This window comes from Halichoerus grypus, chromosome 7 (assembly GCF_964656455.1).
Source record: "Halichoerus grypus chromosome 7, mHalGry1.hap1.1, whole genome shotgun sequence".
Classification (NCBI taxonomy): Eukaryota; Metazoa; Chordata; class Mammalia; order Carnivora; family Phocidae; genus Halichoerus; species Halichoerus grypus.
This window is the reverse complement of record NC_135718.1, coordinates 86008783-86025245: the sequence shown is the minus strand read 5'-3', so window position 1 is coordinate 86025245 and position 16463 is coordinate 86008783. Positions and strand designations below refer to the sequence as shown.

At 50.3% G+C, this 16463-nt stretch overlaps 1 protein-coding gene across 8 annotated transcripts in view; it reads left to right on the top strand.

The window, feature by feature from the left end:
- The window catches only part of NVL (nuclear VCP like), a 93953-nt gene that overhangs the window by 22801 nt on the left and 54689 nt on the right, over positions 1-16463 (top strand). For 7 of the 8 annotated variants that reach the window (XM_036118878.2, XM_036118887.2, XM_078077824.1 and 4 more), the window contains 5 exons: positions 397-541; positions 9548-9812; positions 11019-11237; positions 11932-12036; positions 16255-16317. In XM_036118878.2, coding sequence (XP_035974771.1) covers positions 397-541; positions 9548-9812; positions 11019-11237; positions 11932-12036; positions 16255-16317 — 797 coding nt within the window. Of the gene's footprint in view, positions 1-396; positions 542-9547; positions 9813-11018; positions 11238-11931; positions 12037-12453; positions 13205-16254; positions 16318-16463 lie in introns of those variants that run through there. The other variant, XM_078077827.1, reaches the window with a different exon arrangement.

Here is a 16463-nt window from a genome sequence, read left to right as displayed (position 1 = left end):
CTGCTGTCCCTCCCAGCCTCTGTTCATACACAGCTTCATTAACGTGGACCTGCTTATGAATATCCTACTCCTCCTTCAAGGCTTTCCCTGAATGTGCCTGTGAATCCATGCTGTCTTCTGTTGTCTCACTATGACGCTCTATTTATACCCGTCGCCATGCGTCACAAGATTTGTTCGGTGGGTTTTTCAATAGACTGCAAGCTGCTTGAGGACAAAGTGTGTATTTATTCTCCTCGCATCTTTCACATAATGGGTAATTAGTAAATGTTAGCTTTCTATGTGTATTGACGTCCAAACATGTACTACTCTCTAACCACTCACAAGACTTACATAAGCACCGTTGTCTGCCATCCTGGTGTCTTGGTCAGCGCTCACCCTGTGTCTGCTTCTTACCAGATCTGAATACCATGGCCACGACGGCCCGGGTCCTCGTCATTGGAGCCACCAACCGACCGGACGCCTTAGACCCTGCTTTGAGACGTGCAGGAAGGTTCGACCGAGAGATATGCCTCGGGATCCCAGACGAAGCCTCCAGGGAAAGGTACGCTCTTGAAAGATGAAGTTTGTGCGTTGCTGTGTCATCTGAACTGAATGCTTTGGAAACGAGGGCTGAGAAGTACCACGTAGTTTCTTTCTTTGTTCTCGTGCCAGTAACGTTGGTTTGGAACCCACGGCTGGTGTCACTCAGTCGGCTGATCAGCTGAGGGATAGCGTGGGGAGCCATGGAGCCGAGCCGTGCTCGCTGGCCCACATGGAGGTTACATTGAACTTTCACCTGTTGCGTTAACCTGCTTAAGACACAGGTGTCGCGACAAAAGGCAGCCAGAGAGCTGAAAGCTGTGTGTGTTCGTCCTGTCCTAGTAGGTGGGGTCGAGTGTCCGTAGAGCAAAGAAAGCTCCACCAGTATGTCAGTAAGCAAAGACCACCCAGGAGGCACCGGTGAGGCTGAGGAGCGGAAATCTAGCAGAGAGGTCTGCTGGCCCACCCCGGCTCAGTGGATACGTGGTGGCTTTTGGCTCAGGGTTCGTGACGCCAGTGTCAGCATCTGTGGTCCCCAGCAGCTTTCAGGAAGAGTGGTGTGTAGTGCGAGGAGACAGTCATGGGCTGGCGAGAGAGCTGCAGAGAGGGGGAGGCTCAGGGGATGCAGGACAGAGAAGTGCTCATTAGGCACGTGGGTAGGAGCGGCAGTGGGGAGAAGGCATTATCCTTCCTCCTTCCCGGCTCGTAAGTCCTTCAGCTTTGGATTGTCAGCCAGTTTCTTCCTCCGTTGCCATGGCCACAGTCGAACACGTGCTGATTGTGTTCCCACACGCGTGGTCTTGCACAGTCACTCAGCCATTCAGGTTCGTCCACTCATGTTTAAACCCGTGGCACAGTGATATTTAACATTTCCGTGGTTCATATTTATTCAGCAAACGTGTTGAGCATACGGCATGTGCACATACCACTGTGGAGGGCGATACGACGAACGCAGAGAAGTAGGAATCCTTGCTTTCAGGACGCATGTGGTCCAGTAAGAGTTCTAGAAGTCAGGCCTGTGTTCTTCCTCAAGCCTTTGTTTTGTCCAGAGCCCAAACGACATGGAGACATAGACATAGCGGGGCCCATCTTTGCTGTTGGATAAAATCCTCTGTTCATCTGCCCAGTGTCCCTCATCGACAGAGTCCTTAAGGGCTTTTGTTGGTGGTTGTATTTTGAAAAATTTGAAGCCTACAGAAAAGTTAAAAGAGTAGTATGGTTAGTGTCTGTAAGCCCTTCAGCTGGATTTACCCCTCGCTAGCGCTGTCCACACTTTCTTCAGCCTCTGGAGAAAATTATTTGTGTGCGTGTGTACCTTTTTATTTGCCAAGCCCTTTGAAGGATGGTTGAAGACATGATGACACTTTAGCCGTAAGTCCTTCTCCAACGTGACTGTCATTCTATGTCACACCATTCCAGGAAATTTAATACTGATGCAATAGTACTACTTCAACGTACAGTCTGTTCTGATTTTCCAGTTGCCCCCAGGATGTCCCTGTGTAGTTGTTTGTGTAGTTTTGTGTTTCATCTAGAATCCACTCCGGGATCGAACCTGGCTGAGTCCACGTGACCCTGTAACCTCAGCCTGCCTCTTTGGGGAGGAAGCGCTTTCATGACGGTGGTGTTTTCCAGGTGCTGTGAAATTTGAACACTCCTGATTGTTGCCTCCTGGTGACAGTCAGGTTAGATGCTTTGGCAAGAATACGGCCTAGGCGGTGAGCTGTCCTCAGCATCATGTCAGGAAGCTCACGGTGTCACTTTGTGGTCATGTTAAGTCCGGTTACTCTGTTAGGAAGTTTGTCAGCGTTTCCTCCTCTAAAGTTGCCTTGTCCACTTGACTGGAATCCAGACATTTCTGATATCTACAGTTACTATGGCTGCCGTTGTCAGTTTGTCCAAACTCCATTGTAGACTCAGAGTCAGTGCTGTGGTGTTTCATGCAGGCCGGGCGCTCCACACAGGACTTGTATCAGAGACTGGAGGGTGTGAGAGTCTCTGTGCTTAAGGCTGGCTGGGGAGAGTGGGGTTCAAATCCTGAAAGAGGATAGCTCTTGAATAGAATTAGGAGTGAGAATTTTTTAAGGAAGTGTGTTTAAAAGTACCATTTTTATTCTGGTAAAAAAACACATAAAACTTAATATCTTAACTATTTTTAAGAGCACGGTTTAGTAATATTAACTTTATTCACTTTGCAGCAAATTTCTAGAATTTGTCATGTTGCACTTTCATCTTGCAAAATTAACATTCAGTATCTATTACATACCCATTGTACCTCCCAAGGAAGAGTATTTCCTTTTTTTCTAAGATTTTATCATTATTATTTAAAGATTTATCTATCTATCTTTATTTATTTATCGGAGAGAGAGAGAGAGCCCACGACCCGGAGATCATGACCCGAGCTGAAATCAAGTCAGACGCTCACCTGACTGACCACCCAGGCATTCCTAAGATTTTACGAAATTTTTTTTTTTTTTTAGATTTTATTTGTTTATTTGACAGAGACACAGCGAGAGAGGGAACACAAGCAGGGGGAGTGGGAGAGGGAGAAGCAGGCTTCCCGCTGAGCAGGGAGCCCAATGCAGGGCTTGATCCCAGGACCCTGGGACCATGACCCGAGCCGAAGGCAGACGCTTAACGACTGAGCCACCCAGGCGCCCCAAGATTTTATGATTTTTAAGCAATCTCTACACCCATCGTGGGACTCGGACTCACAACCCTGAGATCAAGAGTCGCATGCTCCACCGACTTAGCTAGCCAGGCGCCCCAAGAAAAAGAGTATTTCTGACTGAGTCTTTGACAAAGGCAGAATGCAGTTTTCTTATTTTTATACTTGTGTCTAGTTCTGAGTGCAAAAGCAAGATAGTTATATTATCGTATGTAGGTACTAATGTGTTAAATTCTAAGATGGGGATGACATATAAGTAGAATTGAGGTATGTTAGTGTTTGTATCTGTAGTTCTTAGAAGGTTATTCATTAATTGAGGAAATATTTAAGCACCTTTTGTGTACTAAGGAGGGAGGCAGAGTGGCTGGCATTTCAGTCACTAGTGTAAATGATTAGGAGAACGGTGAGTATAAAAAGGAAAAAACAGGGTCTGAGGGAGGATGTATCAGGCAAAGCATACCTGGTCTGGGGGTTTTTAAAGGCTTCTCCGAGGAAACTGAGACTTTAAGAATAATAGCAATGAGCAGATTACATGATGATGAGAGTATTCCAGGTAGGACTAGCACGTGCAAAGGCCCTGGGGTGACTGAGCTCGGTGAGTGCAGGGACCTGGAGAAGAACACTGTGGCTATAGAAGAGATAGGGTGTAGAAAGGCTGGCAGGGAAAGCAGAAGGCACTAGAAGGCACTTCACATACCCTTGGTAAGGATCTTGGACTTCTCTGTGAGTGGTGGAAGAGAATGAAAGCAGTTAAATTAAGTAGGACAGTGATGGAAACAGGTTTTTTATTTTGAAAAGATCACTATAGCTACAGTGTGAAGAATGAATGAAAAGACCAAGAATGGGTTCTGGTGGCCCAGGGAGGGGCCTGTTGTAATATCCAGATGAGGTGGTGCTGGGCTTGAGGTGGGAGTATAGGTTGAGATAACTGGAGCATGGATAGGGCACAGTTTGGGGGGTGTCTGGTGGGGGGAGCGTGGATAGGGCACAGCTTGGGGGGCCCCTGCTTGGGGGAGCGTGGATAGGGCACAGCCGGAGGGGTGCCTGGTGGGGGGAGCATGGATAGAGCACAGCTTGGGGGGCCCCTGGTGGGGGGAGCGTGGACAGGGCACAGCCTGGGGGGTGCCTGGTAGGGGGAGCATTGATAGGGCACAGTTTGGGGGGTGTCGGGTGGGGGGAGCGTGGATAGGGCACAGCCAGGGGGCTGCCTGGTGGGGGAGCATTGATAGGGCACAGTTTGGGGGGTGTCTGGTGGGAGGAGCGTGGATAGGGCACAGCCGGCGGGGTGCCTGGTGGGGGGAGCATTGATAGGGCACAGTTTGGGGGTGTCTGGTGGGGGGAGCGTGGATAGGGCACAGCCGGGGGGGGTGCCTGGTGGGGGGAGCATTGATAGGGCACAGTTTGGGGGGTGTCTGGTGGGGGGAGGCGTGGAGAGGGCACAGCTGGGAGGGGTGCCTGGTGGGGGGAGCGTGGATAGGGCACAGTTTGGGGGGTGTCTGGTGGGGGGAGCGTGGATAGGGCACAGATGGGGGGGTGCCCGGTGGGGGGAGCATGGAGAGAGTACAGCTGGGGGGGTGCCTGGTGGGGGAGGCGTGGAGAGAGCACAGCTGGGGGGGGTGCCTGGTGGGGGAGCGTGGAGAGGGAACAGCTGGGAGGGGTGCCCCGTGGGGAGACCGTGGAGAGCACAGCTGGGGGGGTGCGTGGTGGGGGGAGCGTGGAGAGAGTACAGCTGGGGGGGTGCCCGGTGGGGGGAGCGTGGAGAGGGCACAGCTGGGGGGGTGCCTGGTGAGGGAGGCGTGGAGAGGGCACAGCTGGGGGGTGCCTGGTGGGGGGAGTGTGGAGAGGGCACAGCTGGGGGGGTGCCTGGTGGGAGCGTGGAGAGGGCACAGCTGGGGGGGTGCCTGGTGAGGGAGGCGTGGAGAGGGCACAGCTGGGGGGGTGCCTGGTGGGAGCGTGGAGAGGGCACAGCTGGGGGGGGTGCCTGGTGGGGGGGAGCGTGGATAGGGCACATTGGGGGGGTGCCTGGTGGGGGGAGCGTGGATAGAGCACAGCTGGGGGGGGTGCCTGGTTGGGGGAGCATGGATAGGGCACAGCTGGGGGGGTGCCTGGTTGGGGGAACGTGGATAGGGCACAGCTGGGGGGTGCCTGGTGGGGGGAGCGTGGATAGGGCACAGCTGGGGGGATGCCCAATGTGGGGAGCATGTAGAGAGCACAGCTGGAGTAATCAGACATTTATCAAGTAGAGCCAGTCAGGTGCATTTCTTGGCAGAAGGAATGAGTGAAGGTGGGGGCTGTGATTAAACAGGAGGGAATATTCCCAGGTTTCTGATTTAAGCATCTGTGCTCCTGGTTTTCTCTGAGGGGATAGGAAATCCTGGAGATAAGCCAGTGTTAGAAGAGGATTTAGGGAGGATGAAGCAGATCGGGGCAGTTGAGCTAGACGTGCCTACAGGCTGTCCAAGTAGAGATGTCAACTTGGCAATTGGATGAGTCTGGAGCTCTGAGGAAGTAAAAATTGGAGAATCATCAGCATATTGAAGGCAGCTGAAGTTCTGAGAGTTGAGCGGATTGGCCGGAGCACGAGGAGCAGAGGTCAGAGGTCCTGGGGCAGGCTCAGGGGACAGAGGGAGCCGGAGTGCTGGGGAAAGGAGAATGTTTGTAATGGGAGCGAGGGAAGCGAGCGCTCCCCGCAGGAGGGCAGGGCCGGAGCACCTTTGCTGGAATCGGAGCACCTTGCGGTCCCAGTGACCTGAGCCGAAAGCCCTGTGAGTGGACTGATCAGGCAGCATCCCGGTGGGTCGAGTGGTTGAGTGAGTGGAAAGAGAAGGAGTAACCGAGCGGACTTCCACGATTCCCCGAAGGGAGGTTTGGCTGCGAAGGGGGAGAGGGAGGTAGTGGCCGTGCGAGGGGGATATTGGGGTGTCTGGGGGGGATAGGATAGGAGAAACCAGAATGCCTTGGAATGCTGTGGGAAGGAGGGAGTGGGAGGAATGGGGAATGGGAACCCGGGGGTGCTGGCCGGGGTGCTGGGGCGCTTCTGTTGGAGCAGCAGCGGAGGGAAGGGGGCACAGGCCAGGGGGCTAGTTGCTGGGGTACTTGGAAAACGGCATTTTCTCCATGAATCAAGCCATGAGATCGTCTGATGAAAGTCAGGCACGTGACCGATAGAGGCTGAAGGAGGATGAAAGTCTGAAATGATGTTCTTGGATGATTTGAGATGAGCCGGCTAGAGTAACGGGATTTTCAGGCAGTGTTTAGGATTGGGGTGTAGAATGGCACCAGTAGGCCTGGTCTTGGGGTTTCTTTCCCAGAGTAATGCTCAACAGTCTAGGTTCAGGCAAGGAGGGAGCCGAGATTTAGAATTTAAGAAAGAAAATAGAGGCCCTGGGGTCTGAGTTGTACAAAGAGGAGCACCTGATTAGGAGGGGCGAGCTCAGGTATCCGTATTTAGCATTTTCATTTCTCCTCTGTATAAATACCGTTCCCTGCTGACCCAAGTCCTGTATCAGGATCATATGACCTTTTTTTCACCATTTTAACTGTTCTGGAATTCATAATTGCTGTATTGTTTTCATTTGCTAACCCTCTTGCAACTTCTTTATATTCTCTGTTTCCTCCGCGTCTGCATGCGTGTGTGTTCTGGTCTGTCCTGTGCCTTGTGTCGCAGGGAGAGGCAGTGAGGAGCATCATGGGCACAGTCTGAGCAACAGTGCCTGCTGTGCTGGGAGTCCTGACGATGGATTCAGCAGTATCATTTCCTGTGGGTGCTTTCCTCGAGTGGCCGACCGTGGCCGATGGGACATTTGCGGTGTGAGCGGGTTTGTTGAAGCCTGAGTGTCACTATAAAGCAGTCAGACGACCAGCTAACATTTTAGCTAGAGAACTCCATGTGTCCATTTCGTAGATGTTTTTCTTGAGTCACTTCAGGTTTTTCAGAAGCAGACAGCACCGTGGGCCGCAGGTCTAGCTGCTGTAGCTGCTGGACTCCTGACACGGGCAGGGAAGGAGTGCGGGATCGCACACCCCGGTTTCCTGGTGGAGGGGCTTGCGGTCGTCCGCGCACCCGGACCTCCCCTCTCCTGCTTCAGGCTTGGCGGGCAGTGCACTCCGGAGATCCTGCTGACTGAGGGCGTGCAGAGGATGTGGGGTCTTAGTGCTTCTCATGCAGGCTGTCCGGAACTTGCTGGTTTTGGGGCTCCTCTGTGGCCCCCGTTTCTGCCGCCCAGCACTTGGGTGCCTCCAGTCCCCGCTCTTTGGGGTTCACCAGACAAATCTCCTCCCTCCTCATTAGTGCACCTCTCCAAGGAAGGTTAATCTGACTTTGTCCCCTCTCCTACGTCATTTATCATCCACTTCGTTTCTTCATAAATGGCGGTTCGAGAGTATGGGCAGTCAAGCATCGCTTGGCCTGTGCGGATATAAATAAATGACTGAATAAAGAAGTAAGGCAAGTCTCTGGTGCAGAAGAATTCTGGATGATTTATGTGGATGCACCTCCCTGAAGGAGTGGAGTCTAACTCCCTACTCCTCGAATGCGAGCTGGGCATAGTGACTTATTTCCAAAGAGTACAGTGTGGAAGCGGGAAGGACCAACCTCACAGCAGAGACCCTGCCAAACATGGCGTCCAGCCTGCTGGTCGGGGTTCACGTCCCTGTGGTGAGGGGCGCGAACAATGCTCCGCCTCTGCGCTCTTCTTCCCGAAAACACGTTAACTTAGTCTAACCACCATAAAAATATCAGACTAATCCCATTGAGGGGTCCTCTACAAAATTCTGGGCCAGTAATCCTCAGAATTGCCCATAGTAGTAGGAGACGGGTGTGGGGTATATGGAACTCTGTACTGTCTTTGCAATAATTCTGTAAATCTAAAACTTCCAAAATAAAAGGTGTATTTTTTAAAGATGAGTTAAAATTCATCCTATTTATAGTCAAATACAGCATTAAACCTGCATCATTTATTCTGGGAACCCCTACTGTTTGAATCTTTTCTAGGGGATTTTTGGGGCATCAGCTAGAGCTGACACAGAGAGACCCGTGTCGGAGGGCCTTTCTCTTCTTAGGTAGTAAGACGTGTAAGCAAGCATCAGAACCCTCCGAACACCCATCCCCTGAGTGTCCTAGCAGCGTAAATAGCTCTCTCTACATGGAGCTGCGCTGGAGCCTGGAGCCAAAGACCAGTGGTGACGGCTTTTGAAGGACCTCATACAAATAAAGACTGATGCTCTTGTTGCCCGTTCCTGTGGCTCCCTTCCAGAACGGGCTGGGCTCGGGATGGCGAGAGTCCAGACGCCTCCTGGTTCCATGGACTATGGATTTCGTGCTTCCGATTCTTGTTATTTTTCTGGGCAGAGGAAGTGTTTCTGCAACAGTCACTCTGCCATCTTGAAACTGGAAATCTCTTCCTGGGTAATTTCCCCTCCTTTGGAGTTTCCAAGGTGACTGGAAATATCCACATATTTTCAGAAATAGAAGTTGTAACTGAGAAAAGGATACTTATTTATGTTAGCTATTTCTCCTAACGTTCTGAATATCTTAGTTTTCATGTGAAAATGGTTTTACGCTGGAACGTTTTTTTGCTTTCTGTTGTGTAGAGTGTCTGAGTGAGTGATTTTTCATTGGTCAGTAATGTTTATCTGCTGCTTTTCTGTTCACTTACATGATCTCAAGTGACTTTTCTGGGACTTATTCTCCATCGGCTTGACATTTGAAAATACTCCTCTGCCCTACAACTTTGGAAATTCCAGACTATTTCCCTATCCAAGTTCATCGGTAACATCACAGTATGTGAATCGTAGTAACTGACACTTGGGTGCTCACCGGAGCTCAGCCACTGTTCTGGGGGTTTAGCTGTGCTCATGCCGACACCCCTGCGAGTGAGCGCTACTATAATTCATAGCTAACAAGCGACCAAACCCAAGTGCGCAGGGCAGTGATGGGCCCAGGCTGGCGAGCGGCCAAGCCGGCTTCTGAGCTCCCGTGCTGATTGTCTGTACGGCTTGTGAGTTTCTTCACGAGCTCTTACCACAAATTGTCTGAGGTCCTCCTTTGATGGTCATTACCTGGAGGCCCACGTTTCCCTGGCCCTACCTGGTGCCACTTCAGGTGAACGAGCTTTCTCACACGTGCAGTACGGTGAAGTTGGAGAAGTAACTGTCCTAACGTGAAACTGGGTGTTAAGGTGTGTATCAACCTGGCTTTCTGTGATGGATAGAACTGATGGTTTACTTGAGTCTGGTGGCTTTTATTTCTGGCAGATGTCCATTTAATCTACTCTCAAAGTGGAATTTACCTCAAATAAACAGTAACTTGTTTTGACTAGTGGGTCAATAATCTGAATTTTTTTGCCCTTGTCTTTCCTACAGAATACTTCGAACTTTGTGCAGAAAACTTAGACTCCCGGAGAGTTTCCCTTTCCGTCACTTAGCACACCTGACGCCAGGCTTCGTTGGTGCGGACCTGATGGCGCTGTGCCGAGAGGCAGCCATGGGTACGGTCAGCAGGGTCCTGATGGTGCTGCAGGAGCACCTGTCCCCGGATCCCGCGAGTGCGGGTTTGCTGTCTGGACGAGGCCGGGAAGACCGGATGGGCGCCGAGCCCGCTCCTGGGACACTGGCGCTTTCTGTGCAGGTACCTTCACCAGTCCTGACGTTGGCCACGTAGCAGGTGTCGGTGGAGTTGAGGTGTATGATTTTCGGTTTTATCGGCATTTTATCCGCGGTGTGATGATCAGTCACACCCAGAATGGCTGTGTTTTCCAAAGTACAAGTTGTTTTACTTTTTCAGCTGATCCTGAGTAAATTCCTTTTACAGCATGGATTATGAAATTGTGGAGGCAGGGGTTGGCGAGCCGTGGGCTGCTCGCCTGCTGCCTGTCATGGACACCGAAGTTACGGAGGGACACAGCTGCATTTACACATCGCCTCCCTGCTGTCACGCTTCTCAGTTCATACGGGAGTCCCACAAAGCCTACAGTGTTTACCCTGCAGGCCTGGCCAGAGAGAGCTCGCCCGCTGCTGTAAGAGCACTGGGCACTCGGTCCTGTTTCCTGGTTACCGTCTGGTCACGGGCACCGGCGCAGTCCATGGTGAGCTCGCTGCACGCGGCTCGGAGCACGGTCCGCGCGGCAGCCGCGAGCTGTGTGAGTTGTGAAGCTCAGCACAACATTTGTGTAGCACTTGATGGTTTGCACGGGGGCTTCACGCGGCTTGTGATCAGAGGGGTTAAGCGTAAGAGGCCGTGGCCTGCCCGAGCCACGCGGCCTCTGCTCTCCAGAGCAGGCATCTCGGTCTGTGGTTTCAGATGTCTTTTCCCTCCTTACTCATTTGGAACCACAACTATATCTGTTAAAATTCACAATAAGCTTAGTCCTTATATAATGCTGTACGTAAGTTGGGATTTTATGAATTGAATTACTCAGTGTTCACCCGTCCTTTCATAAAATTCTTTACAAAGCAAGAGATCTGCCTTTGAAGCTCAAGGTTCAGTGTAGTCCTAGGACGCCGGCCTGCTCTCTGTGTGGGGGACAAGCCCCTGGGGAGCCGTGCTGTGAATGATGCTCCCACCGGCGTAACTTCGTTTTAATTCCATCAGAGTTCAGCTGCTGTTCAATTCCTTATAAATGAAATGTGGGAATTGGTGGTTGTGGACCTGAACACGATCAGCTGCTGGTGGCCCCTGGCCATCCTCCTGCGTTCCATTCCAGTCAGGGGACCTGCCCCTTTTGGCTTGTTATAGCTGAAAGAAATACCGCAGTAGCAGTTTTTAAAGGTACGAAATAACTTTGTCAACAGACTTCACGTTTCTTCATCTCCCCCCTCAATCGCTCCCTGTCAGGAGGAGTTACAGCGGCTGCTGGAGCTGCTGAGGAGCCACGAGCCCCTGTCCGAGGAGCAGCTGCGGGGGCTGTGCATCGAATGGGGTGATTTCACTGCTGCCCTGGCCTCCGTCCAGCCCTCTGCCAAAAGGGAAGGCTTTGTCACCGTCCCCAATGTGACCTGGGCAGATATCGGCGCCCTGGAAGATATCCGGGAGGAGCTCACCATGGCGATACTGGTAGGTGTGTCTGCCACTGGGCGCCCGGCATGTGCACGAGGCGGCGTGTCTAAATGGGCTGGCTGTAGCTTTCTTCCGTGGGTCCTGTTAGATTCTAATTAAGCATCCAGCAGTTTCTCATTCTTCTGACATCTGTTTTAGACTTACTCTCATGGTTGTGCTTGAATTCTTGGCAGTGAACGAAAAAAAATGTAGCTTTCAACCAAGAGCTGACTGAGAAATATTTTCTCAACTCTCTCACCCTCTAAGGGTCAGAGCGGTTTAGTGCCCATGAAACTTCAGATTAATTTTCATCATGCTTACTTTTCTACCTTCCTGAGCATTCTGTGGTTCGTTAATGAAGGATGATCTGCTTTGAGGTGTGGGGCTGCTAAAAGCGAAGAGCAGGGGTACAGCATGTGTCTGTGTCCCCTGACCACGCAGGGCACTCCTGCTTCTGAGCCTCACGGCACGGCCCTGCCTGAAAGCTTTATAACCTGGGAATTTAGGTAACTTAAAAAAAACCCCATGATTTTAAGATGCTGAAGTATTGTATCCTAATGTTTAAAACGTTTTCAGAACTTATGTTTAAGTGATTTCCTCTAGAGCAGGGAGTCCCGTATTTATCGCCTGTGTCGGCAGCATGCATCGAGATCATTCAGACACGCAGTACAGAGTGGACATTTGTCACGACTGACGTGGGCCTTGTTCACAGGCACCGGTGCGCAACCCCGATCAGTTCAGAGCTCTTGGATTGGTGACTCCCGCTGGGGTCCTCCTGGCTGGCCCCCCCGGCTGTGGGAAAACGCTGCTGGCAAAGGTACAGTGTGCACACAGCTGCCCCTGTTTTCTTTCTTGCTGTCGGGGAGGAGAGTAGGAGTTGAACCCTCGGGTTGCAGCCTCTTACAGTGAGCGGGTTTTATATAATCTCTGTCACAGGCTCATTCTAGCAAGACTGACCATTTCTTCGGAAAGGTTTCCCACTTTTATTTTAATTACAAAAAGTACATCATTGGAAATTTGCAAAAGAAAAAATTTGTGCATCAGCCATCACCCCATTGATTTTAACACAGCATTTACCGTGTTTTCTGTTGTCTGGCTTTTTAGCGAGCGCCGTTGTGTACTTGTGGTTTGTAGCTGACCTTCTTTCCTGCATCGCTGTAGTTATCATTTATAACTTAAATATTTTCCTCTACGTCCCTAACAATTGTTTCACAGAATTGTTTTCTTGCAATAGAAAATACAGAGAAGCCAGAGGAGGGGTCGCACTACTTATAATCCTCTCACCACAGCTAACCGCCGCTTTGTTCCGTGGTCAGTCCTTCCAGACGTTCTCCATACTCGCCTGTCCCGATGCACATGTTTTGACAAATACAAGGTCTTTAATGATGCTTTCCCCACAGAGCAGTATTTCTTGAACGTGTCAACATATATACACCTCCATATTTTTAGCATCTGTGTAGTATTCTGACATAAAGATATTCTGTAACTTACAGAAATGATCCCCCATTGAAACACTACCTTGAATAGTCCTGTACTTACATTTTTGGTACCTCAACTGATCATTTGATTAGAATGAATTCCTAAATAATTTTTCAATAAAAGGAATGCATGTTTTTAAACCTTTTGACCCATTACCACTTGATCAAAGTTACCCATTACCAGATTACATCTGCTCCATCACCGAAGTGCCTTCCAGGTGGTTTGTACAGATTCAACCCTATCAGCGTATCGTCCCCCACACCCTGCGTTAGCAAGAGCTGATAATGCTGATTTTAATCTTTGATGGTTGGGGAGGCAAAAATGGTATCTGATACTTTTTAATTCACATTTTAAAAATTACCAGTGGGCTTGTCAAACTATGTATTTATTGGCTATTTTTCTTAATGAACTGTTTGTTCATATCCTTTGCCTGTTTTTCCATTGATATGTGTGTGATTATGTAATCATTCTTCATATAATAAAATCTGTCATATTTGTAAATGTTATCAGTTTGACACTTTTGACTTCATATTTTTGACACATGGCTTTTTTGTGTTTTTTTTTTTTCATATTTATGTGGGCAAATTTCTCAGTCTGTGGTTTTTTTTCCTTTGGAATCATACATATTAGACTCCTCTTCCTTATCTGTAAGGTATGTTGGCTGTCATTTTTAATGTCTGGATAATGTTTCATCTATAATTTACTTAGCCCTCATCAGCTTTTTAAAGTATTTGAATTACTTGTAAATAGGAAATGAAAATTAATAGCACTTTTAGTAAGTGCCACAGGGTCCACAGAATTTGTGACTGCTCAGTAAATATCCGGTAGCCACAGTAAATATCAAATATCCACGTGTCAAATAACATACTTGAAGTTTTCCAAACTTACTGATACGACTACATTTCCTTGCTCCGTGCTTCCGGCACTCTTCTAGGGCCTGGCTGTGCCGGAGTGTGGGAGCCACGGGGGGGCAGAGGGCGCCACGGAGAGGGCAGCAGTTCTGGAAGGATAGAGCCAGAAGGAGGGTCATGCCTGTGAACGTGTAAATTCAGCAGGCGGATGCAGGACTCTGGCCTGGGTGCCTTGTCACGTTGGTTTGTTTTTAATTAGTTACATCTGCCTTTGAGTAGCCTTTCCGCGGCAGAAGGGAGACAGCTTGGGTTATTTGAAATCCATCGACCAGGTTTTCCTCTTCCCCCTGCTCTTGCCTCCCCCGACTGCCAACAGCTTGATACCTGTGTGTGCGCCCGCATTCGGCCCCTGCCCATGTGGAGTGGGGAATCTTACCGAACATGCCATGGGTGGCCTTCAGGCTCACTGGGCCCAGGAGCCCAGGCGGTGTTTGTGCGGCTGTGTACTTTTTGCTGGGAGAGGGTTCACCACTTTCTTCAGATGCTCCAGGAGGTATGTGCCTGAAAATCTCGAAATGGTGGAAAATGTCCTTAGATGGCAGAAGCAAGTGTTACTGGAGGAAGGTCGTGGAGCCACTTGCGGGTCAGAGCCCGGCACCTAGACTGGGCCATAAAATGACGATTTGGGCTAACCTTGGTGGTTTTGTTTACTCAACGATCACAGTAAGATGACGTTTTTCTGAACCCTGGCACATGGGAAGTGTGCGAGTAGTGTGGGGTCAAGGCATGTGGTAGCCGGAGCCGGCACCCTGCACGTTGATGACTGACGAGGAAACTGCAGAGAGAGGAGTAAGGTCAGTGAGTGCCTGGGGCTCTGGCCCGAAGCAGACAGCCCCTGACCATGTGCAGGAGGCTCAGGCTGATGTCCACGAAGGAAAAAGTGAATTGTGCTCACTGCACTTCACCGAGGACACAAGATTTCCAACAACTTCAGGAGCTCTTGGGGGTGTTAGTGGGTTAAATCTTGGGAATCTGATGGGTGGAAGCTGAAAACCTGATGTGGGTGCGTCAGCCTTCATTAGATGCGCTCCCTGACTCCCCTTTCCGTGTCGTGCTGAGTGAAAGCTAGGACAGAGACCGCCGAGCGCTCCCTCCGTGGCAGAGCTCGCGTGCGTTCCTGTGACTTCCTTACCCTGTGCCGGCAGCTGTTGGAGGTGAACCAGGCACCTCCTCTGGTGGTATTTACGGTCTGGCCGGAGAGACAGGCAGGAAACGAGTCCTACGGTAACACTGGAGGCTCAGCTACGTGAGGCTGGAAATAAGCAGATTGTGGTGAATGATTGGGTGGGAGGTGGCTGTTTGAGGTAGTGATGTTCGGGGATGCTGACAGTTGGCTGTGTCCTAAGGGACCGGCTGGCCACAGGAGGCACCAGGGACAGAAGGGGAAGGCTCTTCCAGGCAGAGGGAACGGCAGTGGCAAAATCCCTGATGTGGGGAAGGGCTTGGTTGAGCTTGAGATCCAGAGAAAGCCAGTGTCTGGACCATGAAGAAGCTGTCCTGTCCCAGACTGCAGGCTTGTGAGCTGTGGTGCATACTTCACGTCGTACTCAAAGATGAATGCGAATCCTCGGGAAATGATACGATTGACGTTTTTAGAAGCGTGCGAGGTGCAGTGTGAGAATGGGTCAGAGGAAAGCAAGAGGGAGAGGAAACCAGTCAGGGTCTTTTCGGTTTGGTTTGGTTTCTTTGCATATCCAGGCAGATGATGAGGCTGTCTGCGTGAGGGGATGTGTGGTGGAGAAGCAGAGAGTGGTGGACTCCTGCATTTTGACATCAGAGCTAACAGGACTTTCGGGCAGATTGGATGATGTCACAAGACAGAGGGTCAAGGGGACACCGCGGTTTGGGGCTAAAAGCTGTTGGAATTGGAAGTGTGGGGTGTGGAGGGAGTTGGGACAGATCCAGGTGTGCCGCTCTGGTAATGACAGATTTGAGATGCGTGTCCGATCAGGAGGGAGATGCCGAGCAGTATGTTGGGTGTAGATCTGGAGCTCCGAGGTCAGGCTCCAAGGGGAGGAGAGGGAGGAACTCCCTTCCCTCGTCCTTGTGAAGCTCTGGGTGATTTCGCTCAGGTTTCATCTCTGCATCCAGGTGACCTTCAGATGATCTTTGTCAGATTCTTCCACACTTATAACCGCATGTGTCTCCTTCGTGCTTCTCTTTGGCTTTGAGCCATGAGGTTTAATCGTTATTAAAAATAATCTGGAAACAATGACCCTTGGCCAAGGCTGATACTGATGTTTTTGAATTTGAGGTCATGAGCAAATGATTGCTTTCACTGGGCAAGGCGTGTTGGATGCAGAGATTATGGTTTCACTGGAATTCCAAGCTAGAGCTACGAATGTGCAAATGTATGTATGTGAGCGAGTTTACAGAAACAAAACGCTGACATAAATGTTTGTGTCATCTCCATCTGATTTCTAGTCTGAGTGGTTCTTAGAAGGTTGTAGGTGAACCTTCCATTGATTTTTTTTTGTTTAACCCATTTCTCCTTTTCCCATATGTGAGCTGCGCGTCTAAGAAGGAAAACACAGCTGTAAGAGAAGGGGAACAGCATAAACTGCAAAAGCCCCTGCGCTGTCACGATTTACTGTTACTTTAGTCTATATTTGTCTGACTTGTGTCCTTTGGTTTCCTTTCCCTAGGCTGTTGCAAATGAATCCGGACTGAACTTTATATCTGTCAAGGGCCCCGAATTGCTCAACATGGTAAGTCGCTGTGGCATCAGCCATGAGTATAGCTTAGGAGACTTGCGGCCTCTCCACTTACGGACGCGGCATTTTGGTAGAATCTCCGCTGCAGGCGGTACCGAGTGTGTGTAGCTGCTCTCCTTAGTAAGTCTCCTCAGCTCTGA